At 52.3% G+C, this 21,314-nt stretch overlaps 1 protein-coding gene across 6 annotated transcripts; it reads right to left on the minus strand.

Annotated features, from left to right (window-relative positions):
- Window positions 1–663: 663 nt before the first annotated feature.
- On the minus strand, window positions 664–21,085 carry LOC308606329 (uncharacterized protein C19orf47). 6 transcript variants are annotated; one of them, XM_081217069.1, is made up of 10 exons: window positions 18,293–18,364; window positions 17,238–17,435; window positions 16,831–16,880; window positions 13,221–13,308; window positions 12,993–13,107; window positions 11,488–11,569; window positions 7,040–7,177; window positions 5,357–5,509; window positions 3,932–4,002; window positions 1,307–1,964 (listed from the first exon to the last, which is right to left on the minus strand). In XM_081217069.1, the coding sequence occupies exons 3-10, from the start codon at window positions 16,847–16,849 to the stop codon at window positions 1,470–1,472; spliced, it is 1,161 nt and encodes a 386-aa protein (XP_081073195.1). In that variant the 5' UTR covers window positions 16,850–16,880; window positions 17,238–17,435; window positions 18,293–18,364; the 3' UTR covers window positions 1,307–1,469. The 6 variants fall into 6 exon arrangements, with proteins under 6 accessions (XP_081073198.1, XP_081073195.1, XP_081073194.1 ...); XM_081217072.1 differs by lacking the exons at window positions 17,238–17,435; window positions 18,293–18,364 and adding an exon at window positions 664–940 and having other exon boundaries at window positions 1,616–1,964; window positions 5,357–5,506; window positions 16,831–16,874; XM_081217068.1 differs by lacking the exons at window positions 17,238–17,435; window positions 18,293–18,364 and adding an exon at window positions 21,041–21,085.
- Window positions 21,086–21,314: the final 229 nt, after the last annotated feature.

Consider the following 21,314-nt stretch of genomic DNA (forward strand, 5'->3'; position numbering starts at 1 on the left):
CTCAGAGCTGTGGCCCTGGCTGTTTCCTCTGCCTGAACTGCACACAGGCCACCCTACAGGTCACCTCCTCTGAAAGGCCTTCTTGCCCCAAACATCTAAGAGGCCCTGGTCACTTGCAGTCACCCTTCCAATTCTTTGGGCACCCCCTGAACAGTACACTTAAAAATGGTTCAAATGGCAAATTGTGATTTACTGATTACCGCCTGTCTCCCTGGCTAGAGAGGTCAGCCACGCGGGAAGAGACTTGTCTGCCTTGCTCATGGATGGATCCCCAGCTCCTAGAACAGGCCTGGCACAGAGTAGGTGCTGTGCAGTGGTGAGTAGGTAAATGGTCAAATCCACAGGCACCCACACAAACGAAGCCTGCACTCTGGAAAGCCATCCACAGGCAGAGTGGCAGAAACGGGAAATCTGTGGAAGGGGAGGGCAGCGGGACAGAAGCCCTGCGGGTTGCCGAAGGGAGGAGGAGGCCCAACTAGATGATGACCATGACCGTGACTCCCTTCACCTCGGGGCCTGCAGCAAAAACATGGCCCACCTATGTACGTGGGGAGCTTGACCCTCAGAGACGAGGCCCAACCCTTCGTGGGTGCCCTGCCCACACTGTGCTTCATGTGAAAAACAGTCCTGCGACTCGCCCTGAAGGAGGGGAGGGAAACAGTCTGAAAGTCACAAAAATATATTAAAATAGCTGCTTTCTTCTCTCGGTGCTGGCTTCCCTTCTTCGTGCCCCTTACCCGCCACCCGCCACCGACTTTCAGGGAAAAAGATGCCCAGGCAGGTGCCCCAGCTGCAGCCTGGGGTCTGGGGACGTCCCTCCAGCCTAGGAGTGACGGCGGCTAACAGTCTCTACAGGCTCGACGCCACCGCCGCCGACGAGGGGGCCGCTGGGAGGCCGGAGGTGCAGGAGGGTCAGGCAGGACGCAGCGGACAGTCGGGCCTTGCCACAGGGACAGAAAACAGAAAAGAAATGAACAGAGTGAAGAGACGGAGAGAGAGAAGTCACAGCATCCGGGGGAGGGGGCAGAGGAGGGAGGGCAGCGAGGAAGCCAGGGGGGTGGGGGACACGGGAGCCCCTTCAGACGACACCCACCCTGGGGGACAGGGAGGCCCGGAGCCAGGGTTTGAGGCAGCAGATGTTGCTGAGAGGGAGGATGGGGAATGGAGGACAGGAAAAGGGCACTTGGCACTTGGAGAGGTAGGAAAGTGTGTCCTGCCAAGGCCACGGTCAGAGAGGAGAGAACAGAGGACGGGAGAGAAGGGAAAGTCCCAGAGCGGCAAGGCCGGGCCACAATGACCATCTCAGACTCAGAAAAACTGGGTGAATCCCCAGAAAGCTCAGGCTGGCAGAATGCCTGAGGGAGACAAGCAGTGTCATCCAGCAGCCGGCAGGGAGGCGTGAGCGCGCCCTCGCTGAAGACTCTGATGGAGCCTGGAGTCTGGAGAGGGGCCTGCGCCCCGCCCTTGGGCTAGAATGTCCTGCGGCCCAGTCTTTTGAACACGCTCACAGTGCCCGCGTGGTCCATCTGGGCACCAAGGCCCTCGCTGGAGCTGCTCCCCCGGGGCCCCACCAGAGTCCTCTTAATGGTGACCTTGACCTCAGCCGAGGACTTACTCTTGGTGCTCGTGACCTGGCTGTCCTGGGCCTCCGGCACAAGGGCAGCCTTGCCCAGTCTCTGGATGATGCTGACTTTGGATAGGGACTCCGGCTTCCTCTCGAGCCCAGGTCGTGAGGAAAAAGCCAGGCGCCGCAGCGTTGGGGCGGCAGCCGTTGCCGCCGAGCTTGTGGCCTTGGCTTTGACAGTTAGTGCGGGCTGGGGACTGGCTTTGGCTGGGGCCCGGCCTAGCTTCTTCAGGACCCCGGCATACTGCAGGACAGAGCTGCTGCTGTCGTTGTCACTGTCCCAAGCCAGATCCTCGTCCATCTCTGGGGTGGCCCCCAGGCGGCTGAAGACTCCTGTGGGCTGTGGAGGTCAGAGACAGGACAAGTGAGTCACTTAGTCACTCAACATGCATTCACAGAGAGCTGCCTCATCTGTGCCTACCTCACGGGGCTCACAGTCAGGAAAAACACCCATCGGTGACACACTAGACAGTGATCAGAGTCAGGAGAGGGCAAGCCCAGGGAGCTGGAGGAGACCAGGAGAGGAAGGCTCCGTGGAGAGGGACATCGGAGATGAGATCTGAAAGCCGAGTGGAAGTGAGTCGAATCAAGAGGGAGGGGGAGGGGAGGTGAAAGGGAAGACCATTTGCAAAGGTCTACAGGTGAACGTGAGAGAAAAGGCTAATTTGGTCATTCGCTCCACAGACATTCTCTGAGTCCCAGGTCAATACGGGGCCCTGTGTTGGGCAGTGCTGGGGACCCAGCGGTGACCAAGACAGGCCTGGTCCTGCTCTCAGGGGGTTCACAGTCCAGTGGGGAAAACAAACCCAGCATCGGATATAGCACAAGTAATTCTCTAATTACGAGAGGGAATTCCCTGGAGGTTCAGTGGTTAGGACTCTCACTGCCAAGGGCCCAGGTTCAATCCCTGGGAATTAAGATCACATGAGCCTTAATTAGTGTTCTTGGGAGGAGAGGGGAGCGCTGGAGAGCAGGGGACAGGGAGGCCTCATCTCCTCTTGGAGTTCAGGACAGCCTTCTCTGAGGCATCAACGGTTAAGAGAGGAAAGAGTGCCGTCTAAGTCCCCAAGGCAGGAATAAGAATCATATTTACGGCACACTCACTATGTGCGGCTGGAGAGCTCCACCAGAGTTACTCAAAGGTGCCACTTAAAGATGCTCACCAGGGCTTCCCTGGTGGTGCAGTGGTTAAGAATCCGCCTGCCAACGCAGGGGACACGGGTTTGAGCCCTGGTCCGGGAAGATTCCACATGCTGTGGAGCAACTAAGCCTGTGTGCCACAGCTACTGAGCCTGCGCTCTAGAGCCCGCGAGTCACAACTACTGAGCCCGCGTGCCACAACTACTAAAGCCCACGTGCCTAGAGCCCATGCTCGGCAACGAGAAGCCACCGCAGTGAGAAGCCTGCGCACCACAACGAAGAGTGGCCCCTGCTCGCCGCAACTAGAGAAAGCCCGCGCGCGGCAACGAAGACCCAACGCAGCCAAAAATAATAAAATAAAAATTTGAAAATAAATAAATAAAGATGCTCACCACTGCACCAGACAGCCCCCGCGCTATGAAGCTATACCTCACTCAGTCCTCACGACCACGCTGTGAGGTACTATACGGAGGAGGAAACTGAGGTACAAAGGGCTTAAGTGACACGGTCAAGGCCACGCAGCCAGGCGGTGGCAGAGACGGATTTGTGCCAGGCGATGGGCTCAGGCTGCGTCGCCCAAGCACATGCCGTGGTTAGGCCTGCAGGACCGCAGGTGGAGGAAGAAGAGAGGGCTGTGCCTGAGCACGTGGTGAAAAGCCTCTGAAGGGTTTCCCGAGGGCGACGGGGGAGGGCCTGTCCTGGAGGCAGCACATGCTGCCGCTGTGGGAGAAGGACTGGAGGGGTTCACAGGAGCTGTGCAGAGACCAGCTAGGAGGCCACTGACCTACGCAGGCAGGGAGAGGTGGCAGACAGGTGGGGACAGATGGCCCCATCAGACTCAAGACTGCCTGGAGTGGGGACGGTGGGGCACCCGAGACAGGGCCCAGGGGAGGATTTGCTTTGGGGGAAGATGCTGAGGACAATTTGGGGACATGGTGGTGGGAGGGGTCCGAGGGCGGCATCCATGAGTTGCCAGACCCCCGGCGCTGGAAATCGGGAGAGAGGTCGGGATAGAAGACAGACAGGGAAGCCACCAGTGCAGAGAAGGGCACTGGGCCTGGAAAGGTGGGTGAGACAGGGTGAGATGTATGTGGGAAATGAGAGCAACAACACCCAGGGAAGACAAGAATTTGAGAGTCCCCAGTGGCTCCCCCATTTCCAACTCACTTTATTCCCCGTCGTCGTGTCTGCCTTGGTCTCGGCGCCAAGGCGGTCAAACACAGACGTCCTGTGGGGACCTGGGAGGGAAGCGAGGCCATCAGCCAGCGCCTGCTGGGCGGCCCTGTGGGCCCAGGCCTGGTTGAGCGCCATGCAGACAGGGAGGGGTCGACACAGCCAGCCCAGACCCCAGGCAGCTCTGGTCCAAGCAGGCACCAACTGGGCCCAGTTAGGTTTTACGTCTATGTTGTCAGCTAACACTGACCTTAACCCACACACTTCTGGCTAGTGTCAAATGTGGGAAGGATCAACTAAAATGGACACTTCCGGTCCTCACACCTTAGTACCAGTTCATGAAGTGTATGTGCGGGAAGAGTTCTTAATCCCTTCTGGTTCCTTTCCCTCTTTTTCGGGCCATAGGCCTCTCAGAGAATCTGATGAATGGTAATGCTCTCCCTAAATAACAGCCTAAAGAGCCATTAACAGGAGAATGCTTACTAGATTACAGTATAGAAGTACTATGAAAATATTAAACGACCATTAAAAAGAATGAAGAAGGCGCTTCCCTGGTGGCGCAGTGGTTGAGAGTCCGCCTGCCGATGCAGGGGACACGGGTTCGTGCCCCGGTCCAGGAAGATCCCACATGCCGCGGAGCGGCTGGGCCCGTGAGCCATGGCCGCTGAGCCTGCGCGTCCGGAGCCTGTGCTCTGCAACAGGAGAGGCCACAGCAGTGAGAGGCCCGCGTACCGCAAAAAAAAAAAAAAGAATGAAGGAGATGAAAAGATCTTCAATAAAAAAGTTATAGAAAAATACATATAGGAAAATGCTATTTGTGCTTAAAAAGAAAAAAATGCCCAGATATGTGTAAATGTACAAACAGATGCAGCTGGTCTGGAAAGGTTAACAATATGTGTGGGATATGGGAGTGAGGGGAGACAGTTTGGTTTTACTGTACATGCTTTGGCATCCGCTGGATGTTTTTCCATGAGAATGTTTACAATATTCTAAATGGAACACTGTTAGGAAGACCATCTCTGCACCACCAGATTCAAATCCCAGCTATGGACTGAATCTCAACCAGACACCTCTGGCTTGTAACGATGGTTCCTACTGTTTTGGGCATCTGCCCTCAGCCAGGCACAATCACTCACTTAACAGGCAGGCTAGCACTGAATCTGTGCCACGGTCCCTCGGGGAAGAGGCGCCAGCTGAGGCACCGAGGAGCCCTGCTACACTAACTGCAGGACAAGAGGACAGAGGCAGTGATGAGTCCCCCACTACTATGGTCACCATCACTGTCCCCTTGGTCCAAGGCCCCCTGGACCCCATCAGAGCCTGCTTCTGGGCCAATGCCTGTAGGACGTGACCAACCCTGCAAGATGCAGCAAAAGCGAAACACAGTCTGTGCCCCCCAGTCCCCACCGGGGCCAGTACCTTTCGCTGCCTGCTGCTGCTCCAGGATCTTACGGGTCCGGGGGGTGGTGCCTTTGGGCATGTTGATAATGTACTTCCCCTCCATCTCGGCCGTGACCCGGCGCCGCTTGGTGGGACCAGTCAAGCTCTCCTCCTCCCGGCGGGCCAGGGCTGCTGGAGGAGGAGGGGGTGGTGAGCATCTTTTGGGATGGAATGTTCTCCTGGGGTGGGGGCTGGACGCCCTGCAAAGGGCACACATGTGCCCTTTATCGCCATGCATTCACGTGACTGGAATCCCTTATCCTCCCAGCCACCCCCCAGGCCACTGGCTGAACCACCGGGAAACTCAGGGGTCTGGGCACAGTGGGGTCGCAGAAGGCTGTGGCGGGCCTCCCAGGCTCTCTGTGGCTCTGGCCCTCTGTCCCCCAGCAGGCTCACCTCCCAGCCCAGCCAGAATACCCTCAGATGGGGAAACTGCTGGGTGGTGGAAAAGCCATCTAGGTGGTGCTTTCACAGGTGTAATCACTTTTTAAAAATTAATCAAGGTATATACTTACAATCTGTGCATCGTGCATAAGTAAATTACACCTCAATTTAAAAGAAAGACTCTCCTCAAATGTGTTGAGTCGAAGAGAGCCAGTCCCTCCCAGGCTCCCCATCTTTTCAATACTTTAGAAATGAATATTAACTTTCTTGCTCATGGCATACAAATCAAAAGATCAGAAGGAGGGTGAGGCACTTGCAGACACACGTGGCCAAAAGGGGGCACGTGTGATGGAGGTGGACAGGGCGTGATGGGGCTGCGGGCCAGGACTGCCAAGGCCCCACCCTGGGCCTCAGTTTCAACTTGGGCCAAGATCACTGCTGTGGAGATGGGTCCAACAAAGGCAGGAGAGCGTGATGGACAGAAGGAGGGCCTGGAAACCCAAAGGCTGGAGTCCCATTCCCAGCTTACCAGCTGAGAACTGGAAGAGGAACAGCGGCCAAGCATGGAAAAGTCTGTGGAGGAAGAAGGTCTGGGAGAAGGGAACATCAGGGCAAAGGCCCCACAACAGGAAGGAGCCTGGAGGGGAACCGAGGCAGCAAGCGAGATGTGAATCCACGTGTCGCAGGGCCCAGTAAGGCCACAGGGGAAGACGACTTTATTAGTGGAACAATGGGAAGCCCTGGAGAGTTCTAGACAAGGGTGTGAAAGGATCAGATTGAAGGTTTTAAAGGATCCCTCTGGCCGCTAAGAGGAAAGATAGCTTCTTTACCTTTGACCCCAGGCATCAAGCACAGGGCCGGGCACCACTTCGGGGCTCAGTGACCATCTGTCAAAAAAGACTGAACCACCCATAGTCAACAATACTGTATGTACACTTAAAACTTTGTGAAGAGGGTAGAGCTCACGTTAAGTGTTCTTACCACAATAAAATAAAAAGTACAAAAAGACTGAAACAGCCACCGCATGAGAACTGCAGTGCACCTACGACACTTAAAGACACCATCTCAAGTGCTTCCAGCCATCCTCTGGGGAAGGTGTCACCAGCCCCCTTCTACAGTGAAGTCCACAGAGGTGCAGTGATCTGACCAAGTCTGAACACTCTGGACGCCTTGTGGCCTCCAAAGCACCCTGCAACGTTGGGAACATGTCCCCCAAATACCGTCTGCCAGCCCACATTTGCCCCCAGCTCCTCCCACCACCTGCCTGAGTCCCCTCACCGGCAGCCTTGGCACTCTTTGCTGCCATCTTGTTGGACACGGTGACAGAGATCTTGGAGGTGCTGGTGTCCGGCCGCCTGGGGGGAGTGCCGGGTGGGGAATCTCGGTTCAGGCTATTGGTGATCATCCGGGAGGCGGCTGCCAGGAGGAAAGAGGAGAGAGTCCAGTGGGGCGAGGCCCTGGGAAGGGGGTCAGGATGGGGAAGGCAACCTTGGGACCGCACGGGGAAAGGGCAGCCAGAGGCACCCTATGGCTGCACTGTCCAGACGAGCATGCTTGGGGTGGGCCTGTCTTCCCAGGAACTAGCCCGCCCCTCCCTGCCCTGGGGGCCTTTCCTGAGGCCCCAGACCAGATGGGTTCCTAGCACATTTCACCTATCAGTTACCCAGCCCTGCACTGAGCTCTTCCCTCCCCTCTCCCTCCACCAAGCTGGCCTCCAGGATCTTCCTCACTCAGCAAGTACATGCCCACTCAGGGCACTTGCTGTTCATAGGTCTGGTGTGCAGCTCCCCTAGAAGCAATGGGCTTGCTCTGGCTCTGCATTCAGGTCTCCTCTCAGACGGCATCTCCTCAGAGAATACTTCCCTGCCCTTATTACTGCTTGACATTAAAATTACATTTATTTGTTCACTGGTAGACTCTCCCACAAGACTGCAAGGCCCACGAGGAGATACTGTCTGTTTATTGCTGTATCCCCAGTGCCAACCACAGTTTCTGGCACTTCACAGGTCTTCAGTAAACACCTACTGAAAAGATGAACATGGTCACCAAAAGTCCCAACACCCCTACTAGACACGCTCCACTGTAAACCAATTTTATAGATGAAGAAACTGAGACTCGGGGAGTGGGGTCACTCAGCCAGGGCCCTGGGCATTGTGGGTCTGGCTCCAGTTGGGCTGGGGCAAGAAAAGAGGTGACCTCCCTCAGGGGTGGAAAGCAGTCTCTGGCCCCCCTGAATTCTGTGGAGCAGAAGGGATGTCCCAGGGTGCAAGGTGGGCTACAGCGAGCAGACTGGAGGGCCAACTCCAGTGGGGGGAGGAGACGGATAGTGTCTCCAGGTGCAGCTGCTGCTAGCTTCAGGGTGCGGGTTTGCTGAGCTCTTGGGGAAGCCCTGCAGGGAGGGGAGAGGGGGAACCTTCACGCTACTACCACTTGCTCAGCAGGCCCAGCACCAACCCCCGCCCCACAGTGGCTTTCAGACTTTGGTATTTTGTCCTATCTAACCCCAAGAAAGCCTTCTCTCTTTCTGCCATGTGCTGTCTCTCAAAGCCTCCTGAAGTCCCCCATAATGACCCTCAACACCTGATTATAATTCCATATTGCTTGGTTACTTTTTAAATTATAACTACAACATACAGAAAAATACATCAAACCTACCAGGTCGTTTAACATCAGTTCCCATATACCCACCACCCAGGTCAGGAACTGGAGCACTGTTGGCACCCAGAAGTCCGGGGATTGGCCCTTCCCAACAAGACCTTCTCCCTCCCCACCACCCAGGAAGAAATGGTCAGTTTTCAGGCCTGCTCACTGCTGTTGATGATTTGGCATACACCCTCCCGTGATCTTCCCAAGACATTTCTTCAGCCCAATAGGGGTGGCTTTCTTTCTTTTTTTTTTTTTTGGCCTCGCCCAGGCCCCAGCAGTGAAATCGCCAAGTCCTAACCATTGGACTGCCAGGGAATTCCCAGGGGTGGCTTTCTGATGAGTGGCTGTGTGGAATCTGCACCCAGAGCCTCCGCTCACAGCACTCTGACAGGCCAAATGCAACACGATCGGGATTTTCTGCTACAAAACATAAGCAGTTGAGAGGGCCTGCCTCTTGCAATGGCCACAGAGGGCAAGGTCTTGCTTAAAAGGGATATGATGTTTTCTCACGCCAGGTAAGCATCACCTGGGTGGAGGGAAAACAGCTCTGTCTGTGAGCGACTGAAGCTGAGCTGCAGTCAGATGCCAGAGTACAACGAACTGTTCTTTGTTTCTCCCAGTGCGGACACACATGTTCAATATTACAAAGTGTACACAAGTGACCGGAATGTTTTGGGGTATGCTTCTCCATCCTTTTCCATCTGTGTCTGTTTCCCCTACTCTTCTAGCTGCCTATTTTCTCCATCAGTATTTTTGTTTTAATTTTTTAAACTTATTTTAAACTATTTAAGACACTCAAAATGGCATAAGAAGTACATACTACCTGATTACATTTATATAGGTTTGAAAGACTGGCAAAACTAACCTAAGCTGTTAGAAATCAGGGCAGTGGATACCCTTGAGAGGTGGTGAGTGATGTCAGTCATCTTTTCCGTTTCTGGATTTGGATGCTGCAGGCTACACGCGTGCTCCATTTGTGAAAAGTCATTCAGCTGCCCCTTTGTCATCGGAACCCTTTTCTGTATGTCAGTTGAGGGAGACCATTGAAGAAACGAACCCAATTTGTTCAACCTCCCTTCGTCCCTGCCTTTGGATAGGCCCTGACCACACTGACGCTGGGCTTAGCCATGTGACTGGCTTTGGCCAATGGGACAGAAGCAAATGTTATACAAGCAGAGACCTAAGAGGTGCTTTGCACATTGGGTCCTGCCTTCTTATGCTGCTTTTGGGAACCCTACAATCACCACAGTGTAGATGAGCCTGGGCTAGCCTGCTGGGTAATGAGAGACATGTGGCCAAGTCACCTCTTTTGGCCCAGGTGACACCAAGCCAACCATCAGATGTGTGAGGGAGGCCATCCTAGATCAAGAGATCTAGGAGCTGCCAAGTGACCACTGAGATCAGCTGAGCTGTCCCAGAGCAGAAGTGACCAGCCAAGTCACAGAATCATGAGAAATAAAAGTCTGTGTTTTCAGCAACATGGATGGACCTAGAGATTATCATACTAAGTGAAGTAAATCAGACAGACTTAAAAAAAATGATACAAATGAACTTATTTACTAAATAGAAATAGACTCACAGACAGAGAAAACACACTTATAGTTACCAAAGGGGAAAGCGGGGGGCTGGATAATTTAGGACTTTGGGATTCAAATATACACACTACTATATACGGAGTAGATAACTAACAAGGACCTGCTGTGTAGCACAGGGAACTATAGTCACTATTTTATAATAACCTATAATGGAAAAGAATCTGGAAAAAAAAATATATATAGGGAGTTCCCTGGCGGTCCAGTGGTTAGGACTCCGAGCTTTCGTTCCACTGCAGGGGGCACAGGTTCAATCCTTGATCAGGGAACTAAGATATATGTGTGTGTGAGTGTGTGTGTGTGTGTGTGTGTGTATAACTGAATCACTTTGCTGTATACCGGAAACTAACACAATGTTGTAAATCAACTATATTTCAATAAAAATTTTTTTAAAAAGTCTGTGTTTGGGGCTTCCTGGTGGCGCAGTGGTTGAGAGTCCGCCTGCCGATGCAGGGGACACGGGTTCGTGCCCCGGTCGGGGAGGATCCCACATGCTGTGGAGCGGCTGGGCCCGTGAGCCATGGCCGCTGAGCCTGCGCGTCCGGAGCCTGTGCTCCGCAACGGGAGAGGCCACAACAGTGAGAGGCCCGCGTACCACCACAACAACAAAAAAAGTCTGTGTTTAAGCCAGTTTTGTGGTGGCTTGTTAAGCAGCGAAAGCTAATTAATACGTATGTTAAATTTTTTAAGTGTCACACTGCTGAAAAAAACAAAAGTATAAATACAGTTGATTCTTACCATTCAGGTTCCATTTTGTAAATTCGCCTGTTCACAGATTTATTCGTAACCTCAAAACCAATACTCGTGGTGCTCTGTGGTCATTCACAGACATGCACAGAGAGGCAAAAAACTTGAGTCGCCCGACACACGTTCCCAACTGAGGTCAAACAAGGTGACGCTCTGCCTTCCTGTTGCAGTTCTCACTTAGTAAACAAGTCTATTTAGTGCCACAGTCTATTTACGGTCTCCTTATTGCTATTTTCAAATCTTTGTGCTTTTTGTTAGTGACTTTGCTGTTTAAAATGGCCCCCAAGCATGGTGATAAGGTGCTGTCTAGTGTCCCAAGTTCAAGAAGGCTGGGATGTGTGCCTTATGGAAAAAATACGTGCATTCAATAAGCTTCGTTCAGGCATGAGTTTTAGTGTTGCGGGCTGTGAGTTCAATGTTTATGAATCAACACCATATATTAAATAAGGTGTCTTGGAACAGAAACACACATAAATAAGGTTGTGTATTGGTCAGATGATGATAATGAGAATATGGATTCCCCTGGGAGAAGTGACTCAGTGTTCACTGACTCGGTGTTCGCAGTGGCTGTGTAGAATGGAACGACCACAAACGAAAATCCATTGTATATACAGCCACTCACTACCTAAGAGAGGAGAGCCTCGGACGGCTTTGCTTCCACCTCTGCGAACTCCAGGTGTGTCCCCTTCACTGCCGGAGTGTAAGAATGAAGGAAAGGAGGGCTGAACACATGGGACTCACCGCTAGAGGCGCCTCGGCGAATCTCGCCTGGAAGGGGGCTGGGACTGCAGGGTACCGACTCAGTGGCAGCTTTGCACATGTCCTGTAAAGAAAACAGGCGCCTGGTTACCATGGGGACAGGGGCATGAGCTGGCGGAAGAGGGAACCCAGATATCTGAGCAAAACTCGGGGGATCAGAGCCTGAGCTGTTAGAGGTTTCAAAACATTTCCCTCCTAATCATAATGAAGCATCGGACAAACCCAAACTGAGGGACAGGCTACAGAACACCTGACCAGTACTCTCCAAAACTGTGAAGGTCATCAAAAACCTGGGAAGACTAGGAAACTGTCCCAAATCAAAAGAGACTAAGGAGACGTGAGAAGTAAATGCCATGTGGTATCCTGGAACAGAAAAAGGACATTAGTGGAAAAACTAATGAAATCCAAACAGTCTATAATTTAGTTAACAATAGCATACTACTAATGTCCATTTCTTAGTTTTGACAAATGGACCATGGCTATGGAAGATGTTAACATTAAGGGAAGCTGTGTGAAGGAAGTACAGAAACTTTCTGTACTACTGTTGGAAGTTTTCTATAAATCTAAAATTGGTCTCAAATTTAAAAGTTTAAAGAAATCATTTTGCTCAGTGACCTCCGTGATAACTCAGCTAACGCCCCTGGCTTGAGAAAGCCCTCACTGCGGGCTCTCCTCCTGGATGGTGGACAGACGAAGGCCTGTCCCTGGGATGGAGGAGCCACTAAAATTGACGAGAATAACCCCAGCAGCCGTCACTCGGTGAAGTGGAGCGCTGGAGCGCGCAGCTCTGAAGCAAGCTTCCTCCTCAGTCAAGAGGAGGGAAGAGTAAGTGAGCTCATAGTCGTAGAGGATGAAGACAGGGCCTGACGGGCCATGGCAAGTGCTTGGTAAGTGCAAACTACCATAACTAAACAAGCTCTTCACTCCAGGCCTGGCCCTTGGTGCCACATACACTCTCTGGTAAATGGCCACAGCGACCCCATGCAGCAGGGCTGTGTGAAAAGCCTGTTTCAGAGACTCGGGGAGGTGAAATCACTAGTCCAAGGTCACTGTAAGCAGAAGGGCCAAGAATGGAACCACCATGTTGTTGGCCAAGCCACCAACTGGGTCCCACATAGAAAGCTCCTGTTCTGGGGACAGAGAAAGAGTCCTGGTAAGGATAACTATCATGAGGAGGATGAGAACTAGTAATAATAATACTTACAGCAAGCCCCTACCGCGGCCTGCTGTCTACACTGTCCTAGGGCGTTATAGAACTTAGTACTCACAACCCTCCTGCGAAACTGGTTTGCCTACGTACATCCTACAGGTGGAGACAGTAAGGTTCAGAGAGGTTAGGCAACATGCCCGATGTCACACAGCAAACAGTGGAACCAGCCTTAGAATCCAGTCTGCCTACCTTTACTTCCAAGCCTCCAGTCGGCTCTGCCACTGCCCCTCTACCCCACCCTAAATCCAGGGACAGAGGGGTCGAGTGGAGCACCCACCTGGCGGTGCACCACCTTGGCATGCTTGAGGATGGCAATGATGTCGCCCACCACAGTCACGCCCAGCTCATTCATGATTTCCTTGTTGAGATCCAGCAGCATGCTCTTCTGGATCCTGCAGGGGAGGGTCAGCAGGGAGGTCACAAGTGGGCCAGGGTGGGTGGGCCAGCCAGCCCCCTGACTCCCCTCCCTTCCCCAAGTTCAGCCCCGTCCCCTCGGCAGCCTTACCTATTATCCACAAACATCACTGCGTAATTGACAGCAGGTCCCGCAGGAATGCCGGCTTCCTTAAAGAACTGGATCCACTCGGAAGTGGCTGGGGGGTGGGGGCACGGACAGGGCTCATTATTACATTACTCTCCTTAGAGAAGAGCAGCAGCAAAACCACAGCAGCAGCGGCTCCCACAAATTAAATGCTTATCAAAGGCCAGGCCCTGGGCCTGAGAGCTTTGCATATACGATGGAACTAAGCCGGCCTGACAGCCCTGTGAGTTAAGCAGCATTGACGCCCCCATTTTGCCAGTGAGGAAACTGAGGCAGGGAGAGGTCAGGGGACTCGCCCCAGGCCACCCTGCCAACAAGAAGCAGACTCCCCCAGCCCCTGTGCTTCCATACTGCCCTTCTCCTTGCAGCTCTACCCTGGAGCTGACCCGCAGCAATCACCCCCCCACCATGTTTGGCCAATGACTGGTTTGGGGGAGCCAGGACTCTGGGTTCTCCACCCAGGTCCCCATCAGCAGGTGCGGGGCCAGCGGGTGACAGGATTCATAGGCGGATGGAAAGAAGGGTTGCAGAGCTGACCCCTGGGTGTCAGAAGCAACCCCCCCTCTACACACACACACACACAGAAGCAGCCCGGCCTCAGAGTGAGGCCAAAGCATAGGCTTTGTTTGGAGCATGGGTTCAGATCCTGGCTCTGCCATCTCCCGGCTGAGGGACTTTGGGCAAGGTAACGTTTGGTGCTTCAGTGTCCTCTAGGGTAATACACTCAACAAGTACGTACTGAGCACTTGGCACACACCAGGTCCTCCTCTAGGCACTGGGGATACCACAGGGCGCAAGACAGAGTCCCTTTCCTCATGGAGCTGACATTCTAGTGATAACAGCACTGACGTCCTTGGTCATTGTGCAGACTAAAGAGAAAGTCCACAAAAAGGGCTCTAAGTGGCACGTGGCCCAGAGGATGTCCTCAACCCACTGCAGCCATCATGATGATGATGGTGATGAAGGGGATAATGGTGATGATGATGCCACCGCTACACATGGAGCCAAGACCAGGCAGACCCCATCCATGTAGCTTTATTGCTTCCAAAGTTCTTTCTTGGCCTCTTGGGTGTGACCTTCAAACTGACCCTGACCTGTCAGGCCAGGTGTTAGAGAAGATCATTGGTTCCAAGGAGAACTTTTTTTTTCAAATTTTAGTATCTCTGAAACTAGGATTTACCTCACAGTTGATGGTGTGCCACAATGTAATTGGCAACATTTTTTTTTAATCTTTCTCAGGGTACATAACAGTACGTCCAACAATCCATGCTATTTTAGATAAGAAGAAATTGGATGTTACTATGCCCATTTTGCTGATAAGACAACTGAGGCTCAGAGCAGGGAAAGAGACACACTCTGGATGAGACACTGCATGGGTGGGGGGTAGGGGGCTCAGGCGCATCCCCTCCCGAAGAGGCCCCTGCCCACCCAGCCACAGGTCAGTCTCCCTGGGCCTGAGGCAAGTGAGGAGCTCATGCCCTCAGGATATCCTCCACCAGCCCAGAGGAAAGGCGGACCTTTTTCTACTTTTCACAGGCACTATCCACCTGTCCAGGCATGGTGCCCTGGGTTCCCTTAGCCAAAAGCAGGCACCTTTGTCTAAGTATCAAAAACTACCACACAATAGTTCCATTTATGTGAAATGTCCAGAAGAGGTAAATCTGTAGAGATCTATAGGGACAGAAAGTAGATTAGTGGTTGCCAGGGACTGGGTGGGAGAGCAGGGGGGAGGGGGGAGTGATTGCTAATGGGTATTCAGGTTTTGCGGGGAGTGATGAAAATATTTTGAAATTGATTGTGGTGACGGTTGCATAACTCTGTGAACATAGAATATAAAGACCATGGAATCGTACGCTTCAGTGAATTGTATGAAATGTGAACTGCCTCTCAGTTAAGCTGTTATTAAGGGGAGGAAAAACACCACATAGGCTGGGGGTAGCTAGCTGCCTGAAGCAACGTCAAGGAACTGCAAAAGTCCTCCTGTCTGGTCCTCACCATCACTGCGTGTCCTACTAAGGAGGAAAATATGCTGCCAGTTAAATGATCACAAGCACCAGCTGTAAGATGAACCCCCATTTCAGAAATATTAATATGGGCCACAACGTGTGTCTTGGACTCAGAGGAGTGGCTTGCTGTACACACCAGGAGACATGCACTAGAAGATTCACAGCAGCTTGTCTGCAACCCAGAAACAATGCAATATCCACCGACAATAGCATTGACAAACAAATGGTGGCTGCTCACACAATAAATACTACGGAACAGTGCAAAGCAAAGAACTGCAACTACACACAGCACCAGAGATGACTCTCAGACACTGTGCTGAGCAACAGAAGCCAGACGCAAAAGAACTCATGGCATGATTGCATTCACTTAAGTTCAAAACCAAGTCTATAGGAATGTTTTCATTCGTGGTACAACTATAAGAAAGGTAAGGAGAGATTATCACAAAGAGAAGATAGTGGTTTATTCCATCTGGAGGAGGGAGGGGGTGTATGATTGTGTTGGAGCCCTCAGGGGGGCAGGCAATATTCTAGTTCTTTTTTTTTTTTTTTTTGTGGTACTCGAGCCCCTCACTGTTGTGGCCTCTCCCGTTGCAGAGCACAGGCGGCTCCGGACGCGCAGGCTCAGCGGCCACAGCTCACGGGCCCAGCCGCTCCGCGGCACGTGGGATCCCCCCGGACCAGGGAACAAACCCGCGTCCCCTGCATCGGCAGGCGGACCCTCAACCACTGCGCCACCAGGGAAGCCCCGGGGGTGTTTTTTTAAAAGCTTTTTATTGAACTATCATTTTCACCCACAGAAGTACACACAAGTCGATACATTTTCATAAACCAACATACCCATGTAACCAGTACCCAGATCAAGAAATAAAACATTTCCAACATTCCAGAAGCATCCCCTGCCTCACATTCCCTAGGCAGTCACTTCTCCCTGCCTCGCAAGGGCAATCAACACTTTCTAGCAGCATAGATTGATTTTGCCTGCTTCTGTGCTTTATATAAATAGAATCATAAAGGATGCACTCAGATGTTTGCTTTTAATTGCTCTTATGACCACACAAATATGTTTTATGTACTTTTCTATATGTACAAATCTCCAAAAATTTAAAAGCTACCAGCTAATAATCTCTGTGCTTTGGCAATCCCCAAGTAGAGAGTTCGAAGAGAATGTGGTGATAAAGCTCATGAGAATAAAAACAGCTAACATTTGCTGAGAACCATGCCCAAGATTTCACATGCAATAACCTCCTAATCCTTACAACGTCCCAGGATGTTACTATCTCCATTTTACAGGTGAGAAAATCGAGGCTCTGAGAGGTCATATGAGCAATCTGCTGGACTTCAGGACTTTATGGCCTGAAGTTCTTTATGGCCAAAATACGTTGTCAGCAGGCCAAGATACAGAGCGGAGGGGGATAGGCCCTGAGCAGGCCCTGGCCCTCCCTCCACGTTCCCTGGAGCACAGCTGTTCCTGCCAGTGACCAGCCCTCCCTCCCCCAGCCTGCTCCCGCCACCAAGGTCATCCCTCACACAGGGCAGAGGGGAGAGGGGGCCCCAGAGAGAAGACTCACCCATGGTTACAGAGACCATCCTCCCTCGCCTTCACTCTGCTCCCTGGAGCCTGCAAGAGAGAACAAGAGGAGAGCCCCCATGAGTCGCCGCCGGCTAAGTGTCCGTCCCTCTCTCGCTGCCTGTCTGCCTGCCAGAGGAGAGTTCCTGGGCTGGGGGCTCACAGCCCAGGAATAGCCCGGAGCGGCTGGCAGGAAGTCAGCCTGGGGCAGAGCTGTCAGCACAACTATCACTCCTGCCTCGGATAAGGCCCAGAGGCAGCACATGTCCACATCTCCATTCCCACACACCTCACAAGTTTCTGGCTGGAATAAGAGAGGGACAGAAAAAAAGACAGCCCCTGCCCAAGACCTTAACCCTAAATACTCATTGCATTCACCCATTCAAAAACTCTTTCCTGAGAACCTACTGTGTGTGAGGCACTGTTCTAGGAGCCAGGAATACTGAGGTTAACAAAAACCAGAGCCTGAGGACTTCCCGGGCGGTCCAGTGGTTAAGACTCCACGCTTCCACTGAAGGGGGCACAGGTTCGATCCCCAGTCAGGGAATTAAGATCCCACATGCCGCAAGGTGCAGCAAAAAACAAACAAACTCCAGAGCTTGGCATCTAGGTGGGGACATGGGAAACAGGGAGACAGAGAGTAAACAAGCAAACCAGTGGACAATATCACGTGTCAGAAAGGCTTTCGCCTTATGGAGAAAACACAGAGGGCCCGGGGAAGGGAGGGCTTGCGATTCTGAATGGGTGGTCAGAGAAGAGCTCTCTGAAGTGACAATGTAGAGGCCTGAAGGAGGTGGAGGGGTGAGCCGTGCAGTTTTGCAGAGGAAGAGTGTTCCAGGAGAAGGTACAGCAAGTCCAGTGCCCTGAGCCAGGAGCCCATCTGGCATGTCCGTGGCGCAGCAGGAACAGGGGAGGGAGAAAGGAGGCAAGTGAGAGGGGCCAGAGCAGAGAGGCGGGGCACCAGTCAGGAGGGGGTCCCAGAGCAGAAATGGAAAACCAGTTTTCTCTTGGGGAAGATCAGCAGGTGCCAGAAAGGTGTTAAACACATATTAGCCCCAACGGAGACTTCCTCCTGCACATGAACAGCAGTGTTGAAAGAGAACTAATAGAAATCATTTCCTCACCTGATGCTTCACTACTACCTGACTCCAGATCCACCTGTCCCGTGCTGCCCCGGCCCAAACTGCCCACCTGGCCCGCCTCCTCTTCTCAGTCCCTGCCCTCTCCCTCCACGCTGCTCCCCTCCACCCACTCCAGCCCCAGTTCTGATCCTTTTCACCCACCCCGCCTCCGCCTCCTCTACAGGGTGCAGAAGGCCCACTGTCCAGCACCTTTCTGTTTACCATCACGTACAATCTGCCCGTTCCCGCACCCCCCCCATTATGATGGTATCACAGAGATAGTACAAGAGTAAGGACTCTGGAACCAGACTTGCAGGATTCAAACCTGGCTCTACCACTTACTAGCTGTGTGACCTTGGCAAGGGACTTCACCAGTCGGGCTTCAGTGTCCCCATCTGTAAACCGGGATGGTACAAACATTATTTGCCTTAGAGGACTGCTGTGGGGTTAGATGAGTTTCTAAGTACAAAGCGCTCAAGAGTGCCTGGTGTATACTAAGTACCTACTCTAGAAGTGCTGGTTCTCCTTATTCCCCCGGCCTCCCACCACAGCTTTCCCTCTAACACCCAAGTGCTTTGCCTGCCACCTACTTTTTTTTTTTTTTTTTTTTGCGGTACGCAGGCCTCTTGCTGTTGTGGCCTCTCCCGTTGCGGAGCACAAGCTCCGGACGCGCAGGCTCAGCGGCCACGGCTCACGGGCCCAGCCGCTCCGCGGCATGTGGGATCTTCCCGGATCAGGGCACGAACCCGTGTCCCCTGCATCGGCAGGCGGACTCTCAACCACTGCGCCACCAAGGAAGCCCTGCCACCCACTTTTCACACAGAATGTCACCTGTGCCTGGAATGCTTGCTCCTCCTGTCCTCCTGGCAAGCTCTCCATCACTCTGCTTGGCTGCCACCTGCTTTGTGAAGCCTTCCCAAAGCCCCCAGATGTGAGGCTCTCTCCTTTACTCCCAAGTAGGATGAACATGACCACGGACATCACTTCACCCTGTACTTGGCTCCTAAGATCCCTTTTCCCTTCGGGATTTTACCACTGGACAAAGACAACACAACCAACATCTCTCAAAGAGCAAGGCATGGAGAGGCTTCAGTAAGTCAGACAGAACAACAGCATTTCACATACCAAGCACTAACTATGCACCAGGACCAATGCCAGGCATCACACTGATGCCTCACAACCTCCTCATGAGTGAGGACTATAATTAGCCCCATTTTAATCAATGAAAAAACCAACTCCTTGTGGTGCAGTCATTTGCCAAATGCCACATCTAGCAAGCACTTTACTAGGATTCAAAAACAAGCTCTCCCTGATTCCGATGCCCATGCAGGAGCTCCTGCTGAATGTTTACGTGCCAGGCACTGAATATGTTCACATCTCCATGACTCCTCACAACCACCGCAGTAGAAAGTAAAAATGATCTCCAAGTTACAGATTAGACTGGCAGGTCCGAGGCCACACGGCAAGTAACTACAGGGCCAGGGTTTGAACCCAAGTCAGTCAGTGGCTATGACTGACACTGGTCAAGGGATTACTATGCGCCAGGCACTGTGGTCTGTCTTTGCAAAGTTTCAGTTAACACTTACTAGGAGGCTCTAAGTACTGGTGTCCTCCCACTATAACTGCAGAATTCCCTGCTGGACTCAGTGTCCTCTCTCCACCACTAAAAGCCCATCTCCAGCACTGACTTTCTGAACAGTGAAGATTACATAACATTAACAATAATAGAAAAATGACAGCTCCCAAAATTCAAGTAATCACCATGCACCAGACTCCTCATCCTAAGCCCTTAGCAGGCTTGGCTCCAAATCTCGATTTTACCACTTCCTAACCCTGACTCTGGGGCAAGTGGCTTAACCTTGCTGGATCTCACTCCCTTCAACTATAAAATAAGAATGATAGGAGTTATTGTACATCAACTATACTTCAATTTAAAGAAAAAAGGATAAGCCTATCTATTCTTAAAGTGCTTAGCAGGGTTAAAAGAGTTTGTAAACGCCAAGCCCTTAGAACAATGTTCAGTAGGTTTTGTACATGTGCATTAAATAAATCTTAAGCGAGTCAGAAAAAGGGTAGGACAGTCACTAAGCTGATGTCAGTCATATGCAAAGTGTGAGCTGAGAACAGAGTATAACTTAACAGGGTCCATGGGATCTGACAATATAGAACCACAACAGTACAAGTTATTCCCTTTTCAATTCTTTCCGTTTCTGTCAACCATTTAAGAGACCGTTCTGCTTCCATTGGAGTTCAGGTTAAGTTTTCCTTCTTCTCACGGCCAAAATGCTAGTTTTCCATTAATAAAGCAATACAAATTTTCTTTCTCAAATGAACTGACTGGAGGAAAATGCATCCGTTTTTAAGAAAAAGGAAAACGTAATACTAAGGGATTTGGCAAAATTTATCAAATAGTAAGTGGCAGGATGTCGATTTGCCCAGCTCCAGAGTCCAAGTTCTTCCTATCGCCGTCTCTGAGCTTCCTTCCTCCTCTCTTCCTTGCAAGTCCCCTCTACACCAATGACGCTCAGAATCACTTGTATTATAGTCCCAATCCACTGAGCTCCTGCTCTGTACTGTTAGATCCTATGCTAAGGAGTTTACCCGCACATTTCATCAGCATCCTCACAATGACTCTATGATATTGGGGCTATTAGCCTTCGTTGTATAGACGAGCAAAACGAGGTTCAGACAGGTGAAGGCACAGGTCCACTACCACAAAGTGTAGCTAGGTCTTGAACTGAGATCTGTTGGCTCCCAATTCCACGCTCCCACACCCAGATCTTCCACACCAAGTACAAACATCATCAACAATACAAACAATAACAGTATAGCGACCAAGTGAGCAGTGTGCCAGGCGCTGAGCTAGGGGCTCCGACATGCACGAGCTGACTTCTCACGCCAACCCATAAAGAGGATGCCATAGCCAGATTCTGATCCCCATTCTACAGAGAGGAAACTGAGGTTCAGAGAAAGAAGTAGCTTGTCAAGAGCCGAGTCGCACAGCGGCGCCAGCACTGAGTCAGGAACCCCGGGCGCCATTCACCCCCACCTCATCCAACCCAGTCCCACCACCCACGGCCCGCGCCTCACCTGGCCCTCTGGGCCCGCGCCCACTCGCGCCGCCCGCCCTCCCACCCGGCGCGCCAACTGTCAGACCCTCCTCCTTCGGCCCGGCTGCCCGCCCCGGAAGCACCGTCCTCGCCGCCGGAAGCCGGACTTACCGGCCCGCGGCCGCTCTAGCCCTCCGGGTAGCCACCAGCGAGAGCATAGCGGCAAACCGTCACGTGACCACCCGCACTCTCCCAGGCGCTTCCCCTCCCCACGCTAGCGAGGAGCGCGGCCAATGAGAAAGGCAATTGCCTGG

The sequence above is a fragment of the Mesoplodon bidens genome (genome assembly GCF_964165515.1).
Source record: "Mesoplodon bidens genome assembly, chromosome: 18".
Lineage (NCBI taxonomy): Eukaryota > Metazoa > Chordata > Mammalia > Artiodactyla > Ziphiidae > Mesoplodon > Mesoplodon bidens.

Excerpts from the sequence above, each read along its gene's own strand:
- LOC308606329 (XM_081217068.1), bottom strand. Across the intron at positions 5,510-7,039 it reads AAAGAGTGCCAAGGCTGCCG|CAGCCCTGGCCCGCCGGGAG; the intron begins GTGAGGGGACTC and ends CTCCTCCTCCAG. Across the intron at positions 1,965-3,931 it reads ACACGACGACGGGGAATAAA|CCCACAGGAGTCTTCAGCCG; the intron begins GTGAGTTGGAAA and ends TGACCTCCACAG.